The 19,978-nt window shown below is 57.8% G+C and overlaps 10 protein-coding genes across 10 annotated transcripts; 5 read left to right on the top strand and 5 right to left on the bottom strand.

The window, feature by feature from the left end:
• Window positions 1–1,804: 1,804 nt before the first annotated feature.
• On the bottom strand, window positions 1,805–2,873 carry TRAVEDRAFT_59249 (uncharacterized protein; the record flags this gene model as incomplete). The annotated part of the gene is made up of 2 exons (XM_008041557.1): window positions 1,917–2,873; window positions 1,805–1,843 (listed from the first exon to the last, which is right to left on the bottom strand). Exons 1-2 carry the CDS (start codon window positions 2,865–2,867, stop codon window positions 1,805–1,807), a joined length of 990 nt encoding a protein of 329 aa, XP_008039748.1. The 5' UTR covers window positions 2,868–2,873.
• A 133-nt stretch (window positions 2,874–3,006) lies between these two features.
• Window positions 3,007–3,476, bottom strand: TRAVEDRAFT_29654 (uncharacterized protein; the record flags this gene model as incomplete). The annotated part of the gene is made up of 1 exon (XM_008040959.1): window positions 3,007–3,476. A coding segment is annotated over exon 1 (418 nt), but the record flags the coding sequence as incomplete, so codon positions are not given.
• Window positions 3,477–4,609: 1,133 nt separating this feature from the next.
• TRAVEDRAFT_48656 (uncharacterized protein) lies at window positions 4,610–5,861 on the top strand (the record flags this gene model as incomplete). Its single annotated transcript, XM_008041130.1, has 3 exons — window positions 4,610–4,629; window positions 4,694–4,807; window positions 4,865–5,861. 3 exons carry the CDS (start codon window positions 4,610–4,612, stop codon window positions 5,859–5,861), a joined length of 1,131 nt encoding a protein of 376 aa, XP_008039321.1.
• Window positions 5,862–6,455: 594 nt separating this feature from the next.
• TRAVEDRAFT_48655 (uncharacterized protein) lies at window positions 6,456–7,790 on the top strand (the record flags this gene model as incomplete). Its single annotated transcript, XM_008041129.1, has 3 exons — window positions 6,456–6,475; window positions 6,541–6,654; window positions 6,713–7,790. 3 exons carry the CDS (start codon window positions 6,456–6,458, stop codon window positions 7,788–7,790), a joined length of 1,212 nt encoding a protein of 403 aa, XP_008039320.1.
• A 239-nt stretch (window positions 7,791–8,029) lies between these two features.
• On the bottom strand, window positions 8,030–8,989 carry TRAVEDRAFT_48654 (uncharacterized protein; the record flags this gene model as incomplete). Its single annotated transcript, XM_008041128.1, has 3 exons — window positions 8,030–8,562; window positions 8,618–8,684; window positions 8,744–8,989. 3 exons carry the CDS (start codon window positions 8,987–8,989, stop codon window positions 8,030–8,032), a joined length of 846 nt encoding a protein of 281 aa, XP_008039319.1.
• Window positions 8,990–9,158: 169 nt separating this feature from the next.
• TRAVEDRAFT_150183 (uncharacterized protein) lies at window positions 9,159–13,463 on the bottom strand. The gene is made up of 17 exons (XM_008041556.1): window positions 13,161–13,463; window positions 13,079–13,106; window positions 12,891–13,019; window positions 12,745–12,840; window positions 12,555–12,692; window positions 12,252–12,497; window positions 12,009–12,196; window positions 11,880–11,961; window positions 11,320–11,826; window positions 11,169–11,267; window positions 10,879–11,121; window positions 10,268–10,822; window positions 10,055–10,211; window positions 9,960–10,002; window positions 9,688–9,911; window positions 9,427–9,631; window positions 9,159–9,367 (listed from the first exon to the last, which is right to left on the bottom strand). The coding sequence occupies exons 1-17, from the start codon at window positions 13,287–13,289 to the stop codon at window positions 9,266–9,268; spliced, it is 3,171 nt and encodes a 1,056-aa protein (XP_008039747.1). The 5' UTR covers window positions 13,290–13,463; the 3' UTR covers window positions 9,159–9,265.
• Window positions 13,464–13,649: 186 nt separating this feature from the next.
• On the top strand, window positions 13,650–15,050 carry TRAVEDRAFT_72667 (UPF0014-domain-containing protein; the record flags this gene model as incomplete). Its single annotated transcript, XM_008041555.1, has 7 exons — window positions 13,650–13,991; window positions 14,048–14,082; window positions 14,138–14,243; window positions 14,292–14,370; window positions 14,422–14,541; window positions 14,604–14,962; window positions 15,025–15,050. The coding sequence occupies exons 1-7, from the start codon at window positions 13,730–13,732 to the stop codon at window positions 15,048–15,050; spliced, it is 987 nt and encodes a 328-aa protein (XP_008039746.1). The 5' UTR covers window positions 13,650–13,729.
• A 259-nt stretch (window positions 15,051–15,309) lies between these two features.
• TRAVEDRAFT_38052 (PLP-dependent transferase) lies at window positions 15,310–17,074 on the top strand (the record flags this gene model as incomplete). The annotated part of the gene is made up of 9 exons (XM_008041032.1): window positions 15,310–15,385; window positions 15,441–15,748; window positions 15,799–15,857; window positions 15,916–15,959; window positions 16,016–16,119; window positions 16,173–16,266; window positions 16,331–16,518; window positions 16,580–16,788; window positions 16,840–17,074. 9 exons carry the CDS (start codon window positions 15,310–15,312, stop codon window positions 17,072–17,074), a joined length of 1,317 nt encoding a protein of 438 aa, XP_008039223.1.
• An 87-nt stretch (window positions 17,075–17,161) lies between these two features.
• On the bottom strand, window positions 17,162–18,155 carry TRAVEDRAFT_38051 (ubiquinone biosynthesis protein COQ4 mitochondrial; the record flags this gene model as incomplete). The annotated part of the gene is made up of 3 exons (XM_008041031.1): window positions 17,162–17,599; window positions 17,656–17,882; window positions 17,939–18,155. The coding sequence occupies 3 exons, from the start codon at window positions 18,153–18,155 to the stop codon at window positions 17,162–17,164; spliced, it is 882 nt and encodes a 293-aa protein (XP_008039222.1).
• A 567-nt stretch (window positions 18,156–18,722) lies between these two features.
• TRAVEDRAFT_29650 (uncharacterized protein) lies at window positions 18,723–19,945 on the top strand. The gene is made up of 4 exons (XM_008040958.1): window positions 18,723–19,187; window positions 19,240–19,382; window positions 19,445–19,563; window positions 19,627–19,945. The coding sequence occupies exons 1-4, from the start codon at window positions 18,759–18,761 to the stop codon at window positions 19,698–19,700; spliced, it is 765 nt and encodes a 254-aa protein (XP_008039149.1). The 5' UTR covers window positions 18,723–18,758; the 3' UTR covers window positions 19,701–19,945.
• Window positions 19,946–19,978: the final 33 nt, after the last annotated feature.

Below are 19,978 nucleotides of genomic sequence, written 5' to 3'. Positions count from 1 at the left end.
TCGGTGCAGCGTTGACGATCCGCCGGTGCTTCATCGATGGGTACGCCATTACCGAAATGCGAGTGCTGGGCGGAACTCGACGTACTTGGCCACCGTACATCGCGACAACCCGCGGCACCGTGTCCGCGGATCGCGCCCGCCCGCTGCCCCTTAACCTTCCCGCGTTCGCTGCACCTGTCAACACATCCTTCCATTTTCATCTGCGTCAGGGCTGCGAGGCCCTGGAACTGTTGAAGCCCCGCCGCGTCGTGGCTGCAAGCCTATCAGACACGCGCGCGCTCGACGGGCGGAGGATCGCCTCCCGCCTCTGGACAAATACAGGGGACGCGGGACGCGCAGGCTTCTGAGGCACGTATGCACAGTGCACGTCTTCCCTTCTCACAGGTTTTGACTCATCCCCGCCGTTCCTGACACTTTGTGCCTCGCGGTTCTCGTCGTCGGCCCCTAGCCCGGGGCCGCCAACGGCCAAACCGTGACCTTGACGCTTCGCGGTGCGGGCATTCATTCAAGCTTTGGCAGGCACTGTCTCCCGAGTCCCGGCACAGATGTCGGTGCAGCGCTGATGATTTGAAGGCCGGGCAGTCGTCATCATCTACGAAGCGGCATCCCGCTGCTGTCGGCGCGATCCAAGCGGCATTCGACTTGCACGTGGCACGGATGCTACGGAGAACCTATAGCTATAACCGTGTCCCATTGCACACTGTTCGGCACGATGTCGGTCGGGGACTGGCCCCGAGGGTATTTTGTCTAGTGCGGATCGAATTCCCGAGCTACTTCTTATGCAGGCTCTCCGTGACAAGCTTCGGTGCGTGATGATCCTCCGGGCAGGAGTCGTGTTGGTTGCAGTTACGGGTGCATACGACTGACTGGCTCTCATAATAGGAGAACATAATTACTAAGTGCATCATAGACTGCCGCCCATTTCACGACGTTGACCCTGCTCATAGAACACTACGATGATCCGCGCGGCATGTCCGCACAACGCCGATGCCGCACATCCCGAAGACGCGTTCGTTCGGGTTCCAGCCGAGGGCAACCAGGTGCTTGTGCTCAGCAGCGTTGCATCAGCTCGTCCGATAATTCTCGTCGCATGCTCGCCGTAAGGTACCCGGAAACAAACTCGCAGACTCGAATTCACCGGGTAGTTACACACACCGCGGGTTTGACGTATACATCTGGGTGCATGGAGATAACATTGAGCTGACCGGTATCATGTAATTAGCGAGTCTCCGAGGTTGACAAGCTTAGGCATAGACCTCGCGAGTGATGAACTGTAAATACACGCTCGCACCCGGCAGTTGCCACGAGCGTGCGCACAACTCGAAAGCACTCACATAATGACCCAAAGATGGCCGCAGAGCGCACGCCCGTCCTCTCAGTAAGCCCGAGGACCTGACCGAGGTTCCAAGTTGCTGCGGGAGCGCTGATGCACATGCCGGGCGGCGCCGCGTTGGTGCTTGTACATGTGGGCGCTGGTTTCGCGGCATGCGCTGCATTGATCAATCTTGTTCGTGGTCCAGTGGTCGAGGCTATAATGTTGATGTCAGTGATGTTGCGGGTTTGGATCGTGCATATCTATCATGCGCCCACCATCGGTAACATCATCCGATGCAGCACAGTGAATGCTGCGGGGTCGAGCGGTCTCAAACGTCTGTATCCTCAACCATCGTCGGAGCTAGTCAATGGCGCTCTCCGGGACCGCCGCGAGGCGAAGCGTCGGTAAACGGAGTTTGGGTGCCTTTCCCCATAAATGTACGCACACTTACTATGCACGGTTACATTATGTACTGAGATTAAAAAGGTCTTACCGCTCGATAGCAGGGATGTCACGTCTTACGGTGGTCTATAAATCACCCTATTGAAAAGACATATGTAAGAAAAACGCAAGGATCAAGTGGAAAGACTCGCGCCCGCACCTCTCCATCTTCGATCCGAGCCCACTCTCTTTCAAACTCCTCTTCGAGCAGCTCCGTACCCATATAGTCGAGCCTCCCCAGTTCCGTGGAATCGAGAATACGGGCGGCCGCGCCGTCGTATTCGTCCACGGTGTACGACACTGCCCCCGTCGTGGGCCACACCCGCGGATGCGTGATGAACACCCGTTCGAGCGGGTGCCCTCGCGCGGCCCGCGCACTGACTAGCTCCCGGAGACCGTCCATGACGGCCGACGGAGGCCTGTCGTACACCACTTTGTGGCTGTCGTCCTCGCGCACGCGGGGCCAGTCGATCCACAGCCGAACGAGATTTGGACACGTTACCGGCACCACGGCTGCGGCCGATTGCTCTCCATCGGAACTGACTTGTAGCGCCTCGAGCATAAGATCTAGGTTCTGCGAGACCCGGTCCAAGCAATCGGATAGCCCGCCCTTGGGTGCAACCCGCAGCAGGGCGAGACGCGGGAACGCGCAGAGGATGGAGTGGGGGCGCGGGCCACAGAGCATGTACAGAAACATGCCGTCGATCGAGAGCTTGCGGACCGACGCGAATTCTGGTGCAGGGAGGGCAGCGCGCAAGGTAAGCGCTATCCCTTCATGGCGTGGAAGGCGCGGCGACTCTACCGCAAGAGACACGCTGAGGGAGGCATCCTCGGTCGAGAATTGAAGGTTGACGTGATGGCTGACGAGAAGGCCGATGCTCAGGCGCGTAGCGGTACGGATGTGCGGAAGGTGCCTCACGGAGGGGAGCACATCTTGAGGGAGCATGAAGCCGAATTCGACTGCGCATGAGCTTGGAATCGTCAGTGAGGCAAACAGTGCGTCCCGGAATTCTTGGATGCGCCCGTCCTCTCCGATGTCGTCTTGATGCTTGATCTCGAGTTTGCGGAGGCGCGGAAGGTCTAAACGAGATGTTTGAGCGCGAGGTCGCATTTCAAGCAGATATCCGAGTGTCAGAACTTGTAGCTGGGGTGCAGACGAGAGAAGGCGTAAAAGTTGGCTGAAGTCCGAGCCTTCCGAGCACGGGCCAATGATGGAGAGGCATGTCAGTGCTGGATATGAATTTGAGGGGATGCATGGTAGGCGGCGGAGCTCTAGGGTGCGGAGCCGTGGCGTGTCGCAGAAGTTGTAGGGGTTTGGGGTTTGGGTGTCCATGTCGTGATTGATCCAGGCGCAGCGTTCGAGATTGGGTAGGAATGGGAAGACCAGTACGGCATTGGAACGCAAGTCGTCTGAACCCTCCACGTAGAGCTCTCGTATACGCTCACTCATACCTTCAAGCTTGTTTAGTACTGCACTGGCATTACGGTCCCGGATATCGCGAAGGATGACGTATAGAGGACCATGGGTGCATCGGTGAATGTAGCGCTTGTACATTCCGACATTCCGAGGCCATTCGTGGAGAGACTCGTCCGATAGGAAGGTCGACCATAGCGACGGTGTGGTCAATGCCAGATCGCGCCATTGACGACAGACGGCAGTGAGTGGGCAAAGGTCTTCGACTTTCCACATTTTCCCCGACTTAAACTCGATAGAAATGGCTCTTGAGTTGCTTGACCATCGTCGAGGCACATTCTCGAAGACCTGAAGGAGGAGCTCGGGCGGCAGTCGGCCTACGGGGGAGTACGAGTTGATGATTCCCCGAACGGTCTTGACGACATCAAATGCAAGCTGATCGAGTAAGCGCAACTGCTCAACGGATGTCAATGTCATATATAAGGTAGCGTCTCCGCAACGGCTTACGGTTTCAATATTCATCATGCTGGTGTGAGTAGCGTGAGCGGTATGTATGTTGTTGGGAGGTGGAGATGAACGCGTACCTCTGACCGAGGCCTACGCGATCACGCTCTCGGTGTACAGTCGCACGGAGAGACTGGGCGAGTTGGATAGGCTGAAAATCGTGGTCGTTCATGTCGACCTGCATCATGGTCAAGTCCGAACGTTGACGGTCGACGACGACGGCGACGATGAGTCTTCGAATGTTCGGCGAGAGAGCGGCGCGTCATATTGGCGCCTATATATTTTGCCGTTATGCTGCGCGCGCATGCAGCGCTTCTCTTCCCTCCATCCGCCCAGCCATATTCGCCGTCCATGCGACTACAAGGCGCAACACAGTGCTCAATCAAACTATGACATATACTCACCGGGGCGCCGAATCTGTCGTCCAGCATCCCGCAGAACGACGACGTATACACGCCGTGACGCCGCTTCAGGTACGGGAGCTTCAGGGTACATACTTACGCGCGACGCAGAAGTTACCCCCATCGGCCCACTGGCAACAATCTTTGAACTTGTGCCGTGCCTTGCTCGCCTTCGGGACGTCCATATGTCACCGGGTGTTGAGGTGGGACCGGGCAGGGCCCGTACCAATAGCACAGCAGCCTCACATAAGCTCGATTGGGCGCACTGCGCACTGATTGTTCTCCTCCGCCAAAGATGAGGCTGGTTGGGGCAAGCCATGGCCGAGAGGTGGCTTGCAGCGTTATGTCACAACAATTGTCCTCTCCAAGGATATATAAGTACCTGCACGCCGCTACTGGAGCCCCCGTCACTCACCGCCGTCACTGCTGAATTCAGTTGAAGGTCCCCTCCCCTTTCTTCGTAAATCAGTCCCCCACCCTCGGCGGAAGACAGGCAATCCCTAGATCAATATCTCTGCCCCACTCACATCGGCCATGGGTCAATATTGGAAGTTGTACGTCTGTCGCATTTGCGCTTTATCATATGGTGTGGCTAACACTACCCACGGTTATCTTCAGCTTCAACGTCAACAGACTAGAGTACGCGGACCCGGTGGGTTGGTTCAAGCTCGGGTGTATCTTCTACGACAAGCAGCCGTTCCTCGTACGCAGCTTAGCCATACCCTATCCTGTGTAAAGTCTTCCTCTCGAATATCTCGTTCCGTCTGCACGCTGACACAACGTATGCAGGCCCGAACTCGCAGGATTCCTCGCAAATGCCCCCCCACCGGGATCCATCGCCAAGAAAGGTCTGCTTTCGCTTCCGGACGAAATTCTCGACATGATTCTCAATCACGACGACCTACCCCTCCTCGACGGTGTATGCCTTGCCGTCACGTGCAAGAAACTGCTCTCAATCGCCGAGGGGAACCTGCTCAAGGCGGGCCGCACCTATGGCTCTGCCGGTTGGGCGGACTGTCAGCTTGTATGCCTCGGAGACTACGCAGACCTGGACAGCCTGCCGGAAAGGCTGTTGCCCCCTGCTCAAAAGGACCGTATCCTCGAGAGCCTCAAGGCGAAGGGCGTAGATCCTGAGGGCAGCTATGGCGGACTCATCGAAATCGGCACAGAGGCAACCCAATATCGCGGCGTACATGACTTCCCAAAATTTGTGGAGAAGCTGTCCATGCCGGACCGTCGCCTGTTCGTCGCGGCGCTCGCCGTGACGTTCCCCGCGCGCGACGACTGGGCGCTGTGCAACACTACGAAACGCGAGTACGTCCGCGCGGGTGCGCTCGCGGAGCTGAGCGGCCAGCCGGATGACGTCCAGCCGTTCCTGAGGGCGTCTCCGGTAGACTTGGGCACAGCGCTCTTCACGCGGTTCTGCTACTCGCCGTCCCCCGACACTGCGCTCCCAAACACGTCGGTCAACATCCACGATGGGAAGTGGGTCGGCGATCGGGTCACCATCGACACGCTCGAGAGGATGAAACTGGACCAACCGGGACATCCGTGGAAGGACGTAACGGACGAGGTCGTCGCGGACATCGAGGCCATCTACCAGGACGAGTACCCTGAAGACTGGGAAGAGGAGCTCACGAAGATGCACGGACCGTGCAGCTCCTGGTATTTCCAATGGGACAACGCATACGAGCTGAAGGCTCTGCTACCAAGCCCGGAGGAGCAGAAGCGTCGCGAGCGCATGAAGGAAAGACTTTGTAAGCTGAGGACGTCTGATGATTACTGAAGAGTGTATGTGTATGTGTGTATTAAGCTAGCTCGACCAATTCGTATGTATATTCAATCCGTACTACTAGAGTCGCGCTAGTGAGTACTAGCTGCTATAACTTGTGCCCATACCATCATTGTGCGTCTCTTCCACTCTACTCTCCCTCTGCCGTCATCATTATCCATGTGACGCCAGTGCGGCGCGCCGAGATTTTTGCAGGAATCAGGCAATGCATTGAAGCAGCCAGCGCGTGGAAGCCGAGCGCATATCCAGTATCCATCCGAGTCAGTCCCAGGTGCCTGAGTGCCGACATGCTCAAAAGCTCGAGCCTCGGTAGGACAGCGTAGGGTCGAACAATGGCATGAACAATGGCACTTTTAGGTATTGTAAGCTCGAATTGGCTGACGGTGGTTACTCTGATCTAGGTGCACTCATTGTCCTCCCCGGGTTGGCTTGCGTTAGCCATGCTCGATCGAGAGGCTCGGAGCCTTGATCCACAACAATAGCGCTCTCCGAGAATACATAAGGATCCAAAAGTTGGAGAGCCCGTGGTCCCGAGACTTCCTGAAATCCTGAAACTCCTTGAAATTGCTGAAGGCACCGGCGTCGACCATGGGACAAGGTTGGATATTGTACGTCCAGCCTCACATCTACGCCTTCTGTACGAGACCGCTAACTCGACTGCTGGCCTTTCCAGCTTCAACGTCAGTAAGCTGCAGTACGCATTTCCGGAGGGTCCGTACAAGTCCGGAACCATGTTCTACCGCAAACAGCCGTTCCTCGTGCGCAGCCTGACCTCACCATACTCTGTGTAAGGCCCCCTTCTAAGTCTCCCTTTATTTGTGTGCTGACATGCATGATGGATGTAGGCCCGAACTCGCAAAATACCTCGCAAATCCACCTTCCCCCGGCCCCATTGCCAAGAAGGGTCTCCTGTCGCTCCCCGACGAACTGCTCGATATGATTATGATGGACACCGACCTCCCGATATTCGACCGCGTCTACCTCGCCATAACATGCAAGAAGCTGCTTGCAACCGCCCAAAGGTGCCATCTCTTTGAATACTGCCGAGACAACCACGCAGCTGCCTGGGCAGGCTGCCGCATCGTGTGCCTCGGGGACGACGCAAGACTCAAGGAGGTGCCGGAGGCCCTGTTTCCCCCCGACCTGAAAGCTAGAATACGCGCGCAGATCGAAGCGTATGGTGAAGGCTCGGAGAACACCTCCGCCGGGATTGACTCAATGTGTTACGACGATGCGACCGAGCGGGGGGGGCTGTACCACGGCCTGCACCCGTACGAGCACAGGCCTTACGCGACACAACTCCCGATGGCCGACCGCCGCGTGTTCGTCGCTGCGTGGGCCACAACATACCCCGCGCGCGACGACTGGGCGTTGTTCAACTGTACGAAGTGCGAGTACGTCCGCGCGGGCGCGCTCGCGGCGCTGTGCGGCAAGCCGGACGACCCCCAGCCGTTCTTGCGGTCGTGTGCGATCGACCTCGGCACGGCGCTCTTCACGCGGTTCTGCTACTCGTCGGATTCCAGCACCGCGTTGTCCCACAAGCCGGTCGGGATTGACTACGGGAAATGGGTCGGAGACCGGTTCATCATTTCCACGCTCGAGCGAGTGAAGAAGCTGGACGAGTGGAAGGATGTTACGGACGAGGTCATCGCGGATATCAAGACCATCTACGAGAGCCAATACGAGGAGGCTTGGGAGAAGCAGCCTGAGAGGCACTATGACCACCCGCAGGGGAATTGGTTTTACCTATGGGACGATGCGAAGGCGATGGAACATCTGCTCCCGAACCCGAATCCACGCCCGAGTCCCCAAGCTAAGCCGAAGTTACTCAAGCCCGCAACGAGGAGACCGCCGAGAAAAACCCAGATCACTCAGAGTACTTCGAGTTCGATAGTCCCCCGAAGAAGGTGCGTATCACTATGATAGTGCAAGTTCGATGGCTAGTGTATATACCTCGAAGTACCATGTACAAGTTATGAGTACCAGCCCAAATATACAAGCCGCGTTTCGAGTGGAAGCGACGTCATTAGTTATGCATGACCTATGACACGCATCCGGGAACGTTTGCACAAATCAACACATCATCCCAATGTTGCCTGGTCCAGATACCGTGTCAGCTTTCTAGATCCAAGGATGCGGGCAAGAACCGGCGTATTTACATTTCATTGCGCCTTGACCTCTTCCTTCTTCGGTCTCGAGCCAAAGATACCCGTGCCGACACGCACGATATCGCTGCCCGCCTGGAGCGCGGCCTCGAAGTCGCTCGACATGCCCATGCTCAGCAGCAGCCGGCCGTCCTCGCCCCACCTGCCCTCCTCGGGCCTGAACCCCGCGCGCGCGAGCGCCGCCTGGAGCACGTCGCGCGTCCCCACGAGGCGCGCAAAGTCCTCGTTCTCCTTTGCGCCCGCCGCGAGCGACTCCGCGAGCGCCCCGATCGTCATGAGGCCCTGCAGGCGCAGGCGCGGGCACTCGGCCACGACGAAGCGTGCGACCTGCACGAGCTCCGCGGCGTCGACCTCGGCCTCGGGCATGGCGGCAGAGAGCGGGGGCACCCCGGACTTCGCGTCTTCCCCAGAAGTGTTTACTTGGAGGAGGATGTTGAGCGGGGCGACGCGGTCGGCGGGGAGCGCCTTGTTCAGGGCGGATGCGGCCTTGATGGAGGTGACGGTCTGGATGGCGTAGAGGTTCGGGATGGCTGCTCTGCGGTTAGTAAGCGGTGTAGGCGTGCGGGGGGTGGAGGCGGGACGCACTGGCGAGGATCTTGGCCTTGTTAGACTGCAGGGTTCCTATGAAGTGCCATCGGATATCCTGGGGAAGCTGGATGCGCACATCGCGGTCAGCATCGCGGCCCTTGGGCAGCGCAGACCACGACGCACCTGTGCGGCCTTGTCTACGAGCTCTTGCACATAGTTCTCTCCGAAGTCGCGCTGGTCCTCGTCGTAGCATGCAAGGAGGTCCCCCGCGGGCTTGTACTTGGACACCGCGACGAGCACGGGTTTGCCTGTGGGCTTCGCGGCTTTCGCGCTCGCTGCTGCGACGCGCTGCCTGATCTCTGTGAGAGCTTCCGTGAGCTCTGCGACGCGCTCTGAAGTCGCGCGGATGGTGGGGACTGCAGCTGACATTTTGCGGTAGAGGAGGTGGACGGGGAAGAGAGGCATAAACGCAGATTAGATTGGCGCTTGCTGCATGTACATATGAGCCAAATATGAGCGCACAATATCCAAAACACACATACATATATTTTACAACGTGTGTACTATACAGGACCTCCAGGGAAAGTCCATGCTCCAAGAATGTATCGTAATGCGTATATAGGGTAACAAGCGGGCGGCATGGAAGGACCACACTACATTGAATCACAACAGCGAGCGATCTATACACATATATCGTCACAGCCACTACCGCTTCTCCTTGACGTAGAAGTGCAACACGAGGAAGCTGAGGACCGTGAACGTGCCGAAGAAGATGCCGAGGAGGGCGATGTTGGGCCACCAGAACGACTGGAAGGCACGATGGTCAGCAATCTTGATATAGACGCAGAGCGTAGATCACAACTCACCTCAGCGCGGAGGCCGAACGTGGACAGGATCGCAGCAGCAGGGACGTCGATGTTCACGCCGTACTTCTCCTCGTGGAGCTGGAGGTAGCGCAGCTCGTTGACCGCGAGCGCCTCGAACGCGGCGTGGAAGAATGAGATCGTGTGCAGCCACTGGAACGCGGCGGGTACAGACTTGCGGTTAATGAGCAGCCCGGTGAACAGCAGGCTAAGATCGCCGATTAGCCCTGTCACATATGAATATGAGAGAGTATCGGGACTCACTTGAACAGCATGATGAGCGTGCCGACTAGAGACGAGACGCTCGTGCTCGCGATGCCGATGGAGAGCAGCAAGATGACACTCGCGGTCGTCAGGTTGAACAGGACAAGAGTGAGCATGAACTTCCAGAACGTCGCAACCTCGGGGACGAGCCCGATCCAGCCGTAGATGATACCGCCGAACACAAGTGGAGGAACCACGCGCAGGGGTAGGATATCGAACAGGATCTAAGGGGAGTGAGACATCGATCTCAAGGTCAGTGAGAGATAGCATACCTTGGACGCGAAGTAAGTGAATGACGAGTAGTAGCCGTTAGCACTACACAAAGATATAAGCAAGTCTCCCTAAGAACTTTGCTGGGAGGACGTACCGCTCGCGCATGAACAAGATGCGCTCATTCGCAAACAAGTTAAGGCTGGACAGGCACGAGAACCCAAAGAGCGCAAGCGTGAAGAAGAACACCCCCAAGCGGTTCTGGAAGCCCGCGATATCCTCCGTGATATTCTGGAAGAAGAACCCGCAAATCACTGCAGTGCAAGCCGTTCAGTGCCACCCCAAAACAACCAAAACAAGCTAGACTTACGAGCGACGCCAATCGCAGATGCGTAGTGCGCAGCGAGCAGCGCGGGGTCGCGGTACAGGTTCTTGAACGCCCGTCCGCTCAGGATGCGGAACTGCGTGGCCCAGCTCGCGCGCTTCCGGCCGCGCGTGATGCTGCTCTCCGCCGCGACGTCCGGCAGCTCCGCCGGGTTGTTGCCGTTGCCCTGCGTCGTGGGGGCGCTCGCGACCTCGATGATCTCCGCGTTGAGCGCCGCGTGGATGCTGCTGGTCTTGAACGCCTCGATGAGCCCCGCGAGCTTCGGCGGGACGGGCCCGTCTCTGGCGCCGGTGGACGGCTTGATGGCCTCGAGCAGGCGGGAGGTCTGGCGACGGATGTAGGCCGTGGAGGAGTGGATGGACCCGGCGCGGGTAGGTTCGGTGCCTTCGTCAGCACGGGATGATCCAGACGAGGTGCGATCGTGAACAAAGGCGCGCTCTTCGTCCCGGATGTTGGAGTCCTCTTCGGCAGGCTGAGCCTGTTCCGATACCGGGCTCTCCAGCGAGGGGGGTTCCATACCGGCTTGCATCGTGAGATCGACTACGTATGACGAAGGTCAGCACAGTAGCTACGAGAGACGAAAAGGGGCGACATACTGAGGAAGTCCGCGACGTTGAATCCAAGAGGGCACGGGTGACCCACTTCCGCGAGGTAGTCCGTGACCTGGTCTGCTTCGCCGGAGTAAATCAGCTTGCCACGGGCGAGGACGATCAGCTGATCGAAGAGGGACACGATGTTGCTGCGGGGCTGGTGGATGGTGAAGACAACGGTGCGGTTGTAGTCGCGTGCGAGGGAGACAAGACTGGCGATCACGCTCAGCGCGTTGTACGCGTCGAGACCTGGATAATATGAGCTCGGAGTTCTGAGTATACTCAAGAGTGCTTACCGCTGGTCGGTTCATCCAAGAACAGGATCGACGGGCTGGTTACAAGTTCACACGCAATGGACACTCGACGCTTCTCACCACCAGAGATGGATCGTTGGCCTGGTGCATATCGTCAGTCATCGGTGACCGTGAAGGTTACTAAACTGCCCACCAGTTTCTCCAATGCGCGAGTCCTTGATACCTAGAATCCCCAGCTCGTTCATCGTCTCAAGAGTCCTGTACTTCTTCGCCTCGAGGCTCATCTCCCGCGGCAGCCTCAGCAACGCCGAGTACAGCACAGTCTCATACACCGTGAGTGTGCTCATCAGCGTGTCCTCCTGGTCCACGAAGCCCATGACCTTCTTGAAGTCGGTGTCTGCGATCTCACGCCCGTTGACAAGTGTCGTGCCACCAACGCTGCCCTTCTTGTTCTTGCGCGCCAAGATGTCCAAGAACGTCGACTTGCCCGCACCCGAGGCACCCATGATGGCGAGCAGCTGCCCAGGCTTGGCAGAGCCGGAGATGTTGTCAAGGATGGTGTGCCCGTTGAGTGTGTACGAGATGTTGGAGAAGTGAAGAGAAGCAGGGACGTGGTCTGTCATGAGCTTTGCAGACTCGTTCTCGGGGAGACGGATGGTGCCGAAGTCGCTGGGTCGAGCGCGTCCAGCCCACCAGAGAACTACGACGGTATGTTAGTGCTGACCTAGGGCCTTTTACAGATGGAAAACGTACTTGCGGAAACCAAGACGACAATAAGACCAGCGCCTGCGATGCTAAGAGCCACGAATGCAGCGTTGTCAGGTTTGGGCGGAGCCTATGGGGCGTTAGCGGCGTCGTGAAGGATTGCATTACCAAACTTACCACATAGCCCGGAACTTGTGAGTAGTGCAGACATTCACCGCCCTCACATTGAAGAGTGATGTAGGTGTCTCCAAAGAAGGTCGAGATCAAGTCGTTCATACCCGGCTCTTCGAACTTGCAGCCTTTGCCTGTGGTGCAGCTGAACGTCGCAGGGCCCTTGATCTCTTCCTTGAGGAAATCCGTAATGTCTGAAAGGAGCAGACCGATGAGAAATATTCTCAACCAATCAAGATATATGCTCACCGAGACTGCCATCTTCTCCGCAAATAAAACGCCCAGGGACACATTTGCACTGGATCTTGTCGCAATCATAGTATGTCGAGTTCTTGTCGTAACCATGCTCTATCCGGGAACTGCACTCCTGCAGCTCGCAGTAGAACGACTCGACTTGCGCGGTCCAGAACTGAAAATGGCACGACTCGGTGTCCTTCTCGCAGCTGAACGTCACCTGAGGGGGCCTGTCGGGGAGCATGTCCAGAATCTTGCGGTCTAGGAAGCGCGTTAACAGTGCTGCGCAACACAGCCATGGCGAACTCGTGTACGCACTGGTGACGTCGCACATCTGGTGGTTGTTGAAGACGGTCTCTCCTCCCTTGTAACAGGTCATGTTGCCGATTCTGTCGTCATCGCCCGTGGGTTGACCAAGAAGAGGGAACCCAGCGCAAGCGTCGTCCGTCTTGCATACTGTGGCGCGCGAGTTGTAGCGGGACTCCTTAACAACGGAGTGCGTGCTTACCATTGCAGTTGATACCACCCCACCCGTCCTTACACTCGCACTCCCTGCCGTCTTCTCGCTGTCTCCGGTGTTCACCGTCGGCAAGGGAGTCACACTCTGTGTCATGTCAGATTAAGGTAGTTGAGCGGCGCGCCGGAATAGCTCACGGGGAGTCAAGCAATCTATTCCAGCCCAACCCGGAGGACACTTGCACTGCCCATCGAACTTGGAGCACTCTCCGAAGTTGCCGCAAGTGAACGCGTCAAGCTGGCAGTTGAAGCACGGTGGACAACGCTCTGCGTGACAATATCATCATTCAGCGTATATTGGCAGCAGAATCGCCGGTAATATTCACCTGGTCTGCCATTGACAACTTCAAGAGGCTGCCCGCCATTCAGTACCATCGCCGCAGCAGTGACAGATGACGAGTAACATACCGAAAGAGCCTGTGTGTTCAGAGAGTACCCGGACGAGACGTTCCTACCTGCGGCGTGTACATGGTTTACCCAGAGCAAGAGCAAGGATGCTGGGAGCGCGAGACGATGCAGCCCGAGAGAGAACATCATGGATTGAATGCGTCTGCTTCCCCCGCCGGCTGTGGGATAAGTAGGCTGCAGGTGACAGTAGCACAGTCAAGGTTGGTTGTCAGCAACAAAGCAAAGATGCCCGCGTGCCCTTCAGACAGGGTCGATCCTGTAGGAGAGGTGCGCTCGCTGTGGTGGACGGCGAGCAAGCGTTGTCTAGGTCGTTGGTAGGAGTGCGCACACCGGCTCTTGCGGTGAGGTCAGATCGTGTTCCTGGAGTTGGAACTCCGCCGGGTAGTTGATAGTCCGCCGAACGCACGCTGATTAGATAGACGCCTGTCCCGACGCGCTCGACGTCATGCGCGTCGGTCCGAGTCTGAGCGCGACGAGGAAGGCTTCTCGTCGACCTTCGCCTCGTCCCACGACCAGGAACACCCTTCGCCTTCGCTTGGAGACCTTCTGGGAGAAGTCGAGTCTCAACCATGGATCCCGGCCCTGGTGATTCTTCCACCCACCTCAACTGGGGCAACGTCGGGCTCGCGTTCTCCTTCATCCTCCTCGATGGCTTGCTCTCGACAACCTTTGGACTAGGGGTGGGGAGCTCCCTTATAACTGCGGCTGTGCGCTGCGTTGTGCAACTAAGCGTCGTAGCGCTTATTCTGCAAAAAGTCTTCGAGACGAACAACCCATGGGCAGTCGCGGGAATGGCGTGTTTGCTGAACCTTATGGGAACCGCGGAAACCGGTGAGTTTCTACTTGGTGCTCTACACACTGGTGTGCTTACGCCCTTCGCATCAAAGTGATTAACAAGTCGAAAAAACGCTACGATTACATGGTCAGTCAGTCCATCTATCTTTACATGCTCCTGTACGCAATACAACCGTGTCTAGTTCCCTTCCGTGTTACTAGGAATGCTTGGGTCCACTATACCAGTCTCTATCGTTGGTGTCCGTTACGCAATGGATGTCGATCCGTTCTGGAAACCAGAGCAGTATAGTGCGTTACCTCGACCCATCTGCCCCGAATGCGTCTGACCGTATGCAGTCCCTATTGTCGGCATGTTATGTGGGGCAACTATCTCCGGGATTGTCGTATCTGTCACATACGTGCTGAAGGAGCTGTAGTACGCTTGATACACTCCCTCCGCTACGTTTTCCTCAATAACCGTTGATAGCGACAACAAGGACAAGGTGGAGATGTACCTCGCATTTGGAGCGTCCCGATTTGAGGCGTGCAAGCCCATCGCGCGAGACGCCCTCCGTCTCGCACTCACCCCAAACATCAATCAGATGAGGTCAGCTCGCACCTCACCGCATACACCCAGCTCACGCTCACAACCAATGCCTCTTCGCCCAGCGTTATCGGAATTATCGCCATCCCGGGCATGATGACGGGTGCCATCCTGGGAGGCTCCTCCGTCGAGCAAGCCGCACGTTTGCAAATGGTCATCATGTTCATGATCTCCTCGTCCACTGCGCTCGCTTCCATCGTCACGACCATTCTCGCCCTTGGGGTCGTTGTCGACGCCGAACACCGGGTGCGCACGGACAGGATAGACACGCGCGAACACGCAGTGTACCGGGCCCGCAACTGGGTTATCAGCAAGATCGTAGAGGGGATCAAGAGCGTCGCGTACTGTGCCGCTGGGAGGGTGAAGCGGCTGTTTGGGAGGCGCGATGCGGAAGAGAGTGGATCGGACGGTTCTGAGAGGCAGAGTCTGCTCGGTTGATAAAAATGACAAACGGTTGCATGATACTCACTCTCGCTGTATCACCAGCTGCACATCGCGATTTCCGCCACTAAGTGGGTTTGTACTCTTCTAAAATATCGGCCAGATAGTTGTTTTCGTTCTTGAAGACTTGCCTAATCCGGCAGGTGACTTCCTAGATGATCGATGACTCTACCCCACATAGTGTCTCACGGCCTCTTGCTCAGCAAGTACTAAAGTCGCTTACCTTTGTGCTGCGTAGTACATATTGATATTTAGTAGTTGTAAGCAGACCTTCTTCTCATACTCATAGCGAACATGACGCTGATAAAATGTTGTGTAGCCTTCACCAACATGGTACAAACCCTCCCAACCGAGTTCTACCAGGACTTCCTCTCAGCCTCTGCGAAGGCACGCAAGCCCAGCCCTAGCGAGTCCATCCTTCCTAAAGCTCAGCCATCTCCACTCACCAATACCCCCCACAGTCCGCGGTCTGTACCCGCTCGAGACGCGCCCGGGCATGATCTCCCTGCTCGCAGGCAAGCCGAACGCAGCGACATTCCCCCTCACGTCCGTGCAGATCACGGCGCGCTCGCCCACGGACCCGCAGAAGGAGCTCACGACCGACATCACCGGGGCGGCGCTCGCGGAGGGCCTCCAGTATGGCCCGACCGCGGGTCTTCCGAGCATGATTGAGTGGATATATGGGCTGCAGGAGCGCGAACATGGGCGTAAGAAGGGGGAGGGGTGGAGGGTGAGCGTTGGTGCGGGGTCGCAGGATGTGTTGCATAAGGTGGGTGGGGGTGTCGAAGTTTTTGGTGTGACTGTGCTGACGTATAGCAGGCGATCTTTGCGCTCGTGAATCCGGGTGACGCGGTGTTGGTGGAGTCGCCGGTGTATGCGTAAGTCGAAACCATGTTTAAGCCATTAGTTATGCAGGAAACTGATCTATATTGGCAGCGGTATCTTGCCGACTTTTGAGTCGTTGAACTGCGAATTCGTCGGTACTGTCTTTTGTTCATTTGCGTGCCCGCGCTCGAGCTCAATATGTGCGTCATAGCGGTCCCGACGGATTCACAGGGAATCAACGCTGCATCCCTCCGGTCAACCCTTGAGGCCTGGCCCGCGTCGAAGCCCAAACCTAAGGTCCTATACACTGTGCCCGTGCGTAATTTACTGCACACGATCGACCATCCCGTTAACACCAAATCATTCAGTACGGCGGTAACCCGACGGGCATGACCGCGTCCAAGGAACGCCGCCAAGAAGTATTGGCCCTCGCACGAGAGCACAACTTCCTCATCCTTGAGGGTCCGTCTCCTTTCTCCAACGGTTACGACGAATGTGTACGCTGACATAGGCGTCACACTACCAGACGACCCGTACTACTACCTGTACTTCGGCAGCACACCGCGGCCACCATCATACTTCTCCCTCGAGCTCGAGCAGCCCGAGGTTGGGCGGGTAATCCGCTTCGACAGTCTATCAAAGATCCTCTCCTCGGGCATCCGCATCGGCTTCATGTGTGGCCCAGATGCCCTCATGACCGTCGTCGACATGCACGTTCGTCCAGTCATTCACAATCCCGCCTCTCCCTACGTGTTAACATCGCGATACCGTGTAGACCGCAGTAGCGAACCTGCAGACGTCGTCGCTCACGCAGGCTATCACACACGCGCTCCTCGAGTCGTGGGGATACGACAACTTCAAGGTGCACACGCTAGCAGTGTCGGAGTTCTACAAGGGCAAGCGTGACGTGTTCGAGCGGTTTATGAAGCAGTATCTCGACGGTCTGGCAGAATGGGACACGCCCGAGGCGGGGATGTTCTTCTGGTACGTCGTCTTGTCAGCGACATCGCATAAATATCCTCAGTTCTTTCATAGGTTCAAACTGCTGCTCAACGCACCCGGCAATGAGAGCGCAGAAGAGCAAGACTCCGAGAGCCTCATCCGCACGAAGGCGCTGGAGAAGGGCGTCCTGGCGCTGCCCGGCACCGTCTTCCTACCGAACGGGGAAAAGACCGCATATGTTCGCGCCGCGTTCAGCCTACTGGACGAGGCCGACGTCGAAGAGGCCATCAAGCGGCTGCGAGAAGCCGTGCTCGAGGCACGCGCATAACGAGTAATGGACGGAGGAGTGCTAGCAGAAACCCAATTAAGTGTATCAAATATAAAAGACCGCATCCAAACAATGTATCCTGCGTAGCTACGAGCTCGAGGCAGGCTGCTGAGCGTAGGCCGCAGCCCTCTTCGCCGCAGCCGCCTTGGCTTCGCTGAGCGGCCTGCTCCAACGCGGCTCCGGTGGGTCCCAGATGCCGAACTCCTTCTTCATGTCCGCGATGTTCTGCTCCCAGCGATTCTCCCAGTAGACGGTGATCAGACTCTGCGCGGAGCCTCCACATTTGACGGCCCAGGGCACGAACTCGCGGAAGAGGCGCTCGCGCTTCGCGTGCGTGAGGCGCAGGTGCCCGAACGCGGCGGCGAAGCCGGCCATGGGGAGCCCGAGGTTTGCGAACTCGAAGAACTTGAGCGCGAGCTCGGACTCGACGTTCACGGGCAGACCGCAGAGGCAGTGGTAAAAGTCGTGGCTCTCTCGGTAGCGCTGCATGACGTACGCGAGCTCGGGGTCGTCCACATAGTGCACCTGCATGAATGTTAGAAGCCTTCATTTCGGATGCATAGCGTGGTGGGGGTGCTTACGGGCTCACGCGTATCGGGGGTGACGCCGCAGCGCTCGAGCCAGGTCACGTACGCGTTTCCGAACGTGCCTTCGGGGAGCATCGCGAGCTTGTTCATGTCCACAGTCTCAGAGTTGACCCGTGGGCGTTCCTTCAGGATCTGGCGTCCTTCCGCACTCTCGAGCATAGCGTCGCGCAGGCGCGGCAGCACAGGGCCCGAGGTCAGGTCCCCGAGCGCGGCGACCATATCTGGCGGACTGGGGGGTTACGCTCGGCCACTTGGGGCAGGTTCCACGGTCACGCACCTCCCCTGCGAGGGTTCGCGAGCGACATGAAAGCGGACCCAAGGGTGAGGAAGCCGGCCTCAAACCAGTTGAGCGGGACGTGGCCCTCGTACGCCGGTTGGGTCTTGACGCCGCGATTTTGGCCGCGGTGTAGGAGCACACGGCTCGCGGCGGACACCGTGGCCAGCCGACGCGCCGTTTGTTGTGATGCGCGCAATGAAGAAGCTACGAGGGACATGGTGTAGGTTGTCGACCGTGGTGGGTCGGAAGAGAGATGGCCAGGCCGGCGCGACTCTCGAAGTTGCCGCCGGAGAGTGGGCGTCCCGCGCGAGCAGCCCAAGAGCAGCCGCGCCGTCTCTTGCACCGCGACGACCATGTCCGGCCTCACGCGTCCCTGTCCTTCCCACATCCTCGCTATGCTGTGGCCAACAAGCTCTCTGCTCTGGCAGGCTCTGCCACGGCTATGGAAACTGTGGCCATCCAATCGCCCCGAGCCACTCGACGATCTGATTCGGGCGGCACTAAGCTTGGACCTGCGCGACGCACAAAGCACTCGCTCTCCAGATCCATAGGGCTTGCTTGGTTGCCCTATGTCGCGCATTGTGCTTCTGTGAATTTCCCCCTCTGATCTCCGAGCCGCTGCGCCATGTCCCGGGCCACACTAGCATAGGACAAAGGTGCGGAAAGTCAAAGCGCATCCTCCGAGAAGACTTAAAGGCCTTTCCCGCCGCCCTTTGGGATGGTACCCGAACACCCTCCTTTCACTTCCCACATTCCTCAAGGCCTCATGTCGCGCACGTACTATCGGCAGTCGACCCTGCAGCCTGCCCCGCAGATTGGCATGTCACTCGCCAACACGCCAGTGGTCGTCATCAGCAGACCCATGCCCCAGCAGCCACGACGACGGCCCACCAAACCCAGGCCTGCCGATCGCACGAAGCGGTACGGCATGATCTTCCCCAAGAGCCCACTGCACGACCGGTACGACTACGACGATAACGAGAGTACATGGTCCATGTCGCGCTCCCGGACGTCGCGCCGTGCCACTACAAGCAGGGACACTAGCGCATACTCTCGGAACAGCAGCCCCGCGCAGGAGATCGCTGCGCGGTACAGGGCGTCGCACTCGGGCGAGTTGCGAGCGCGGCCGCGCGTGTCGTCCTCGGTCACCTACCTGGACGTGCCGAGCACGGATGGCCTCTCCGTCGAGAGCTCGATGTCCCCGCGGGTACGCGCCCGGGACTCGCGAACCACCGCTATGAGCCAGGCTGTGAGTACTCGTAGTCACCGTCAGCGGCACCCATACTCATCCTCGTCGCTAGTCCGGAGAGGCGTATGTGATGGCGATTCGATGGGGAAGGGACAGGAACATTCCCTGCCAGCGACCGGGCTGCCGAAATGTTCTCCCCAACATCCGGGCTCTCACGTCCCATCTCACACTACACGACATCGATCCTGTAGAGAGGTATGCAACCATCTGCTCCGTGCGTTCTCGTTCAAACAACTTATCTACTCTCTACGATGCAGATACATCCCGCAGCCACCTTACGACTCGTTCCTCGACATGCGTCCGTCCGGTGGAGGACGGCAGCGGCGGCGGTATGCCCCTTCTCCAGCCCCTTATGCCCATTCTGTGCGGCAACGACGTGAGCTATCTTTATTGCTGCCTTGCGAACACCCCATACTGATAGGTATCTTGATTCTTGTAGGCAAGCTGCGCGAGTACTTGACGATGCTCACTTGCTGCGGCATCGGCTGTCGTGCGCGCCATGATGACTTCTGAGGATCTGCTCTCCCCCATGCAACCTCGTTCTGGACTCGTTTGAGCTGAAGCCGCCCACCAGAGCTGGCTCGGGCTCTGTGTTTATTTGCCTATAGCCAATTGTAGCCGCCTTGGCTTTCGCACCACTGTATCCCTACTTGGACTGTTCTTCGCCGCTACTGACCTGGTTGTATTACCTACTAGCTAATATTTTCGTTCGCACATGTAGCTTCTAACCCGCCTACATTTACTATGCCCGTACTCCCGTAACATTTGTAATGACAATCGCTGACCCATGC

Source organism: Trametes versicolor, assembly GCF_000271585.1.
Source record: "Trametes versicolor FP-101664 SS1 unplaced genomic scaffold TRAVEscaffold_7, whole genome shotgun sequence".
Classification (NCBI taxonomy): domain Eukaryota; kingdom Fungi; phylum Basidiomycota; class Agaricomycetes; order Polyporales; family Polyporaceae; genus Trametes; species Trametes versicolor.
This window is presented reverse-complemented; position numbering and strand designations above follow the sequence as displayed.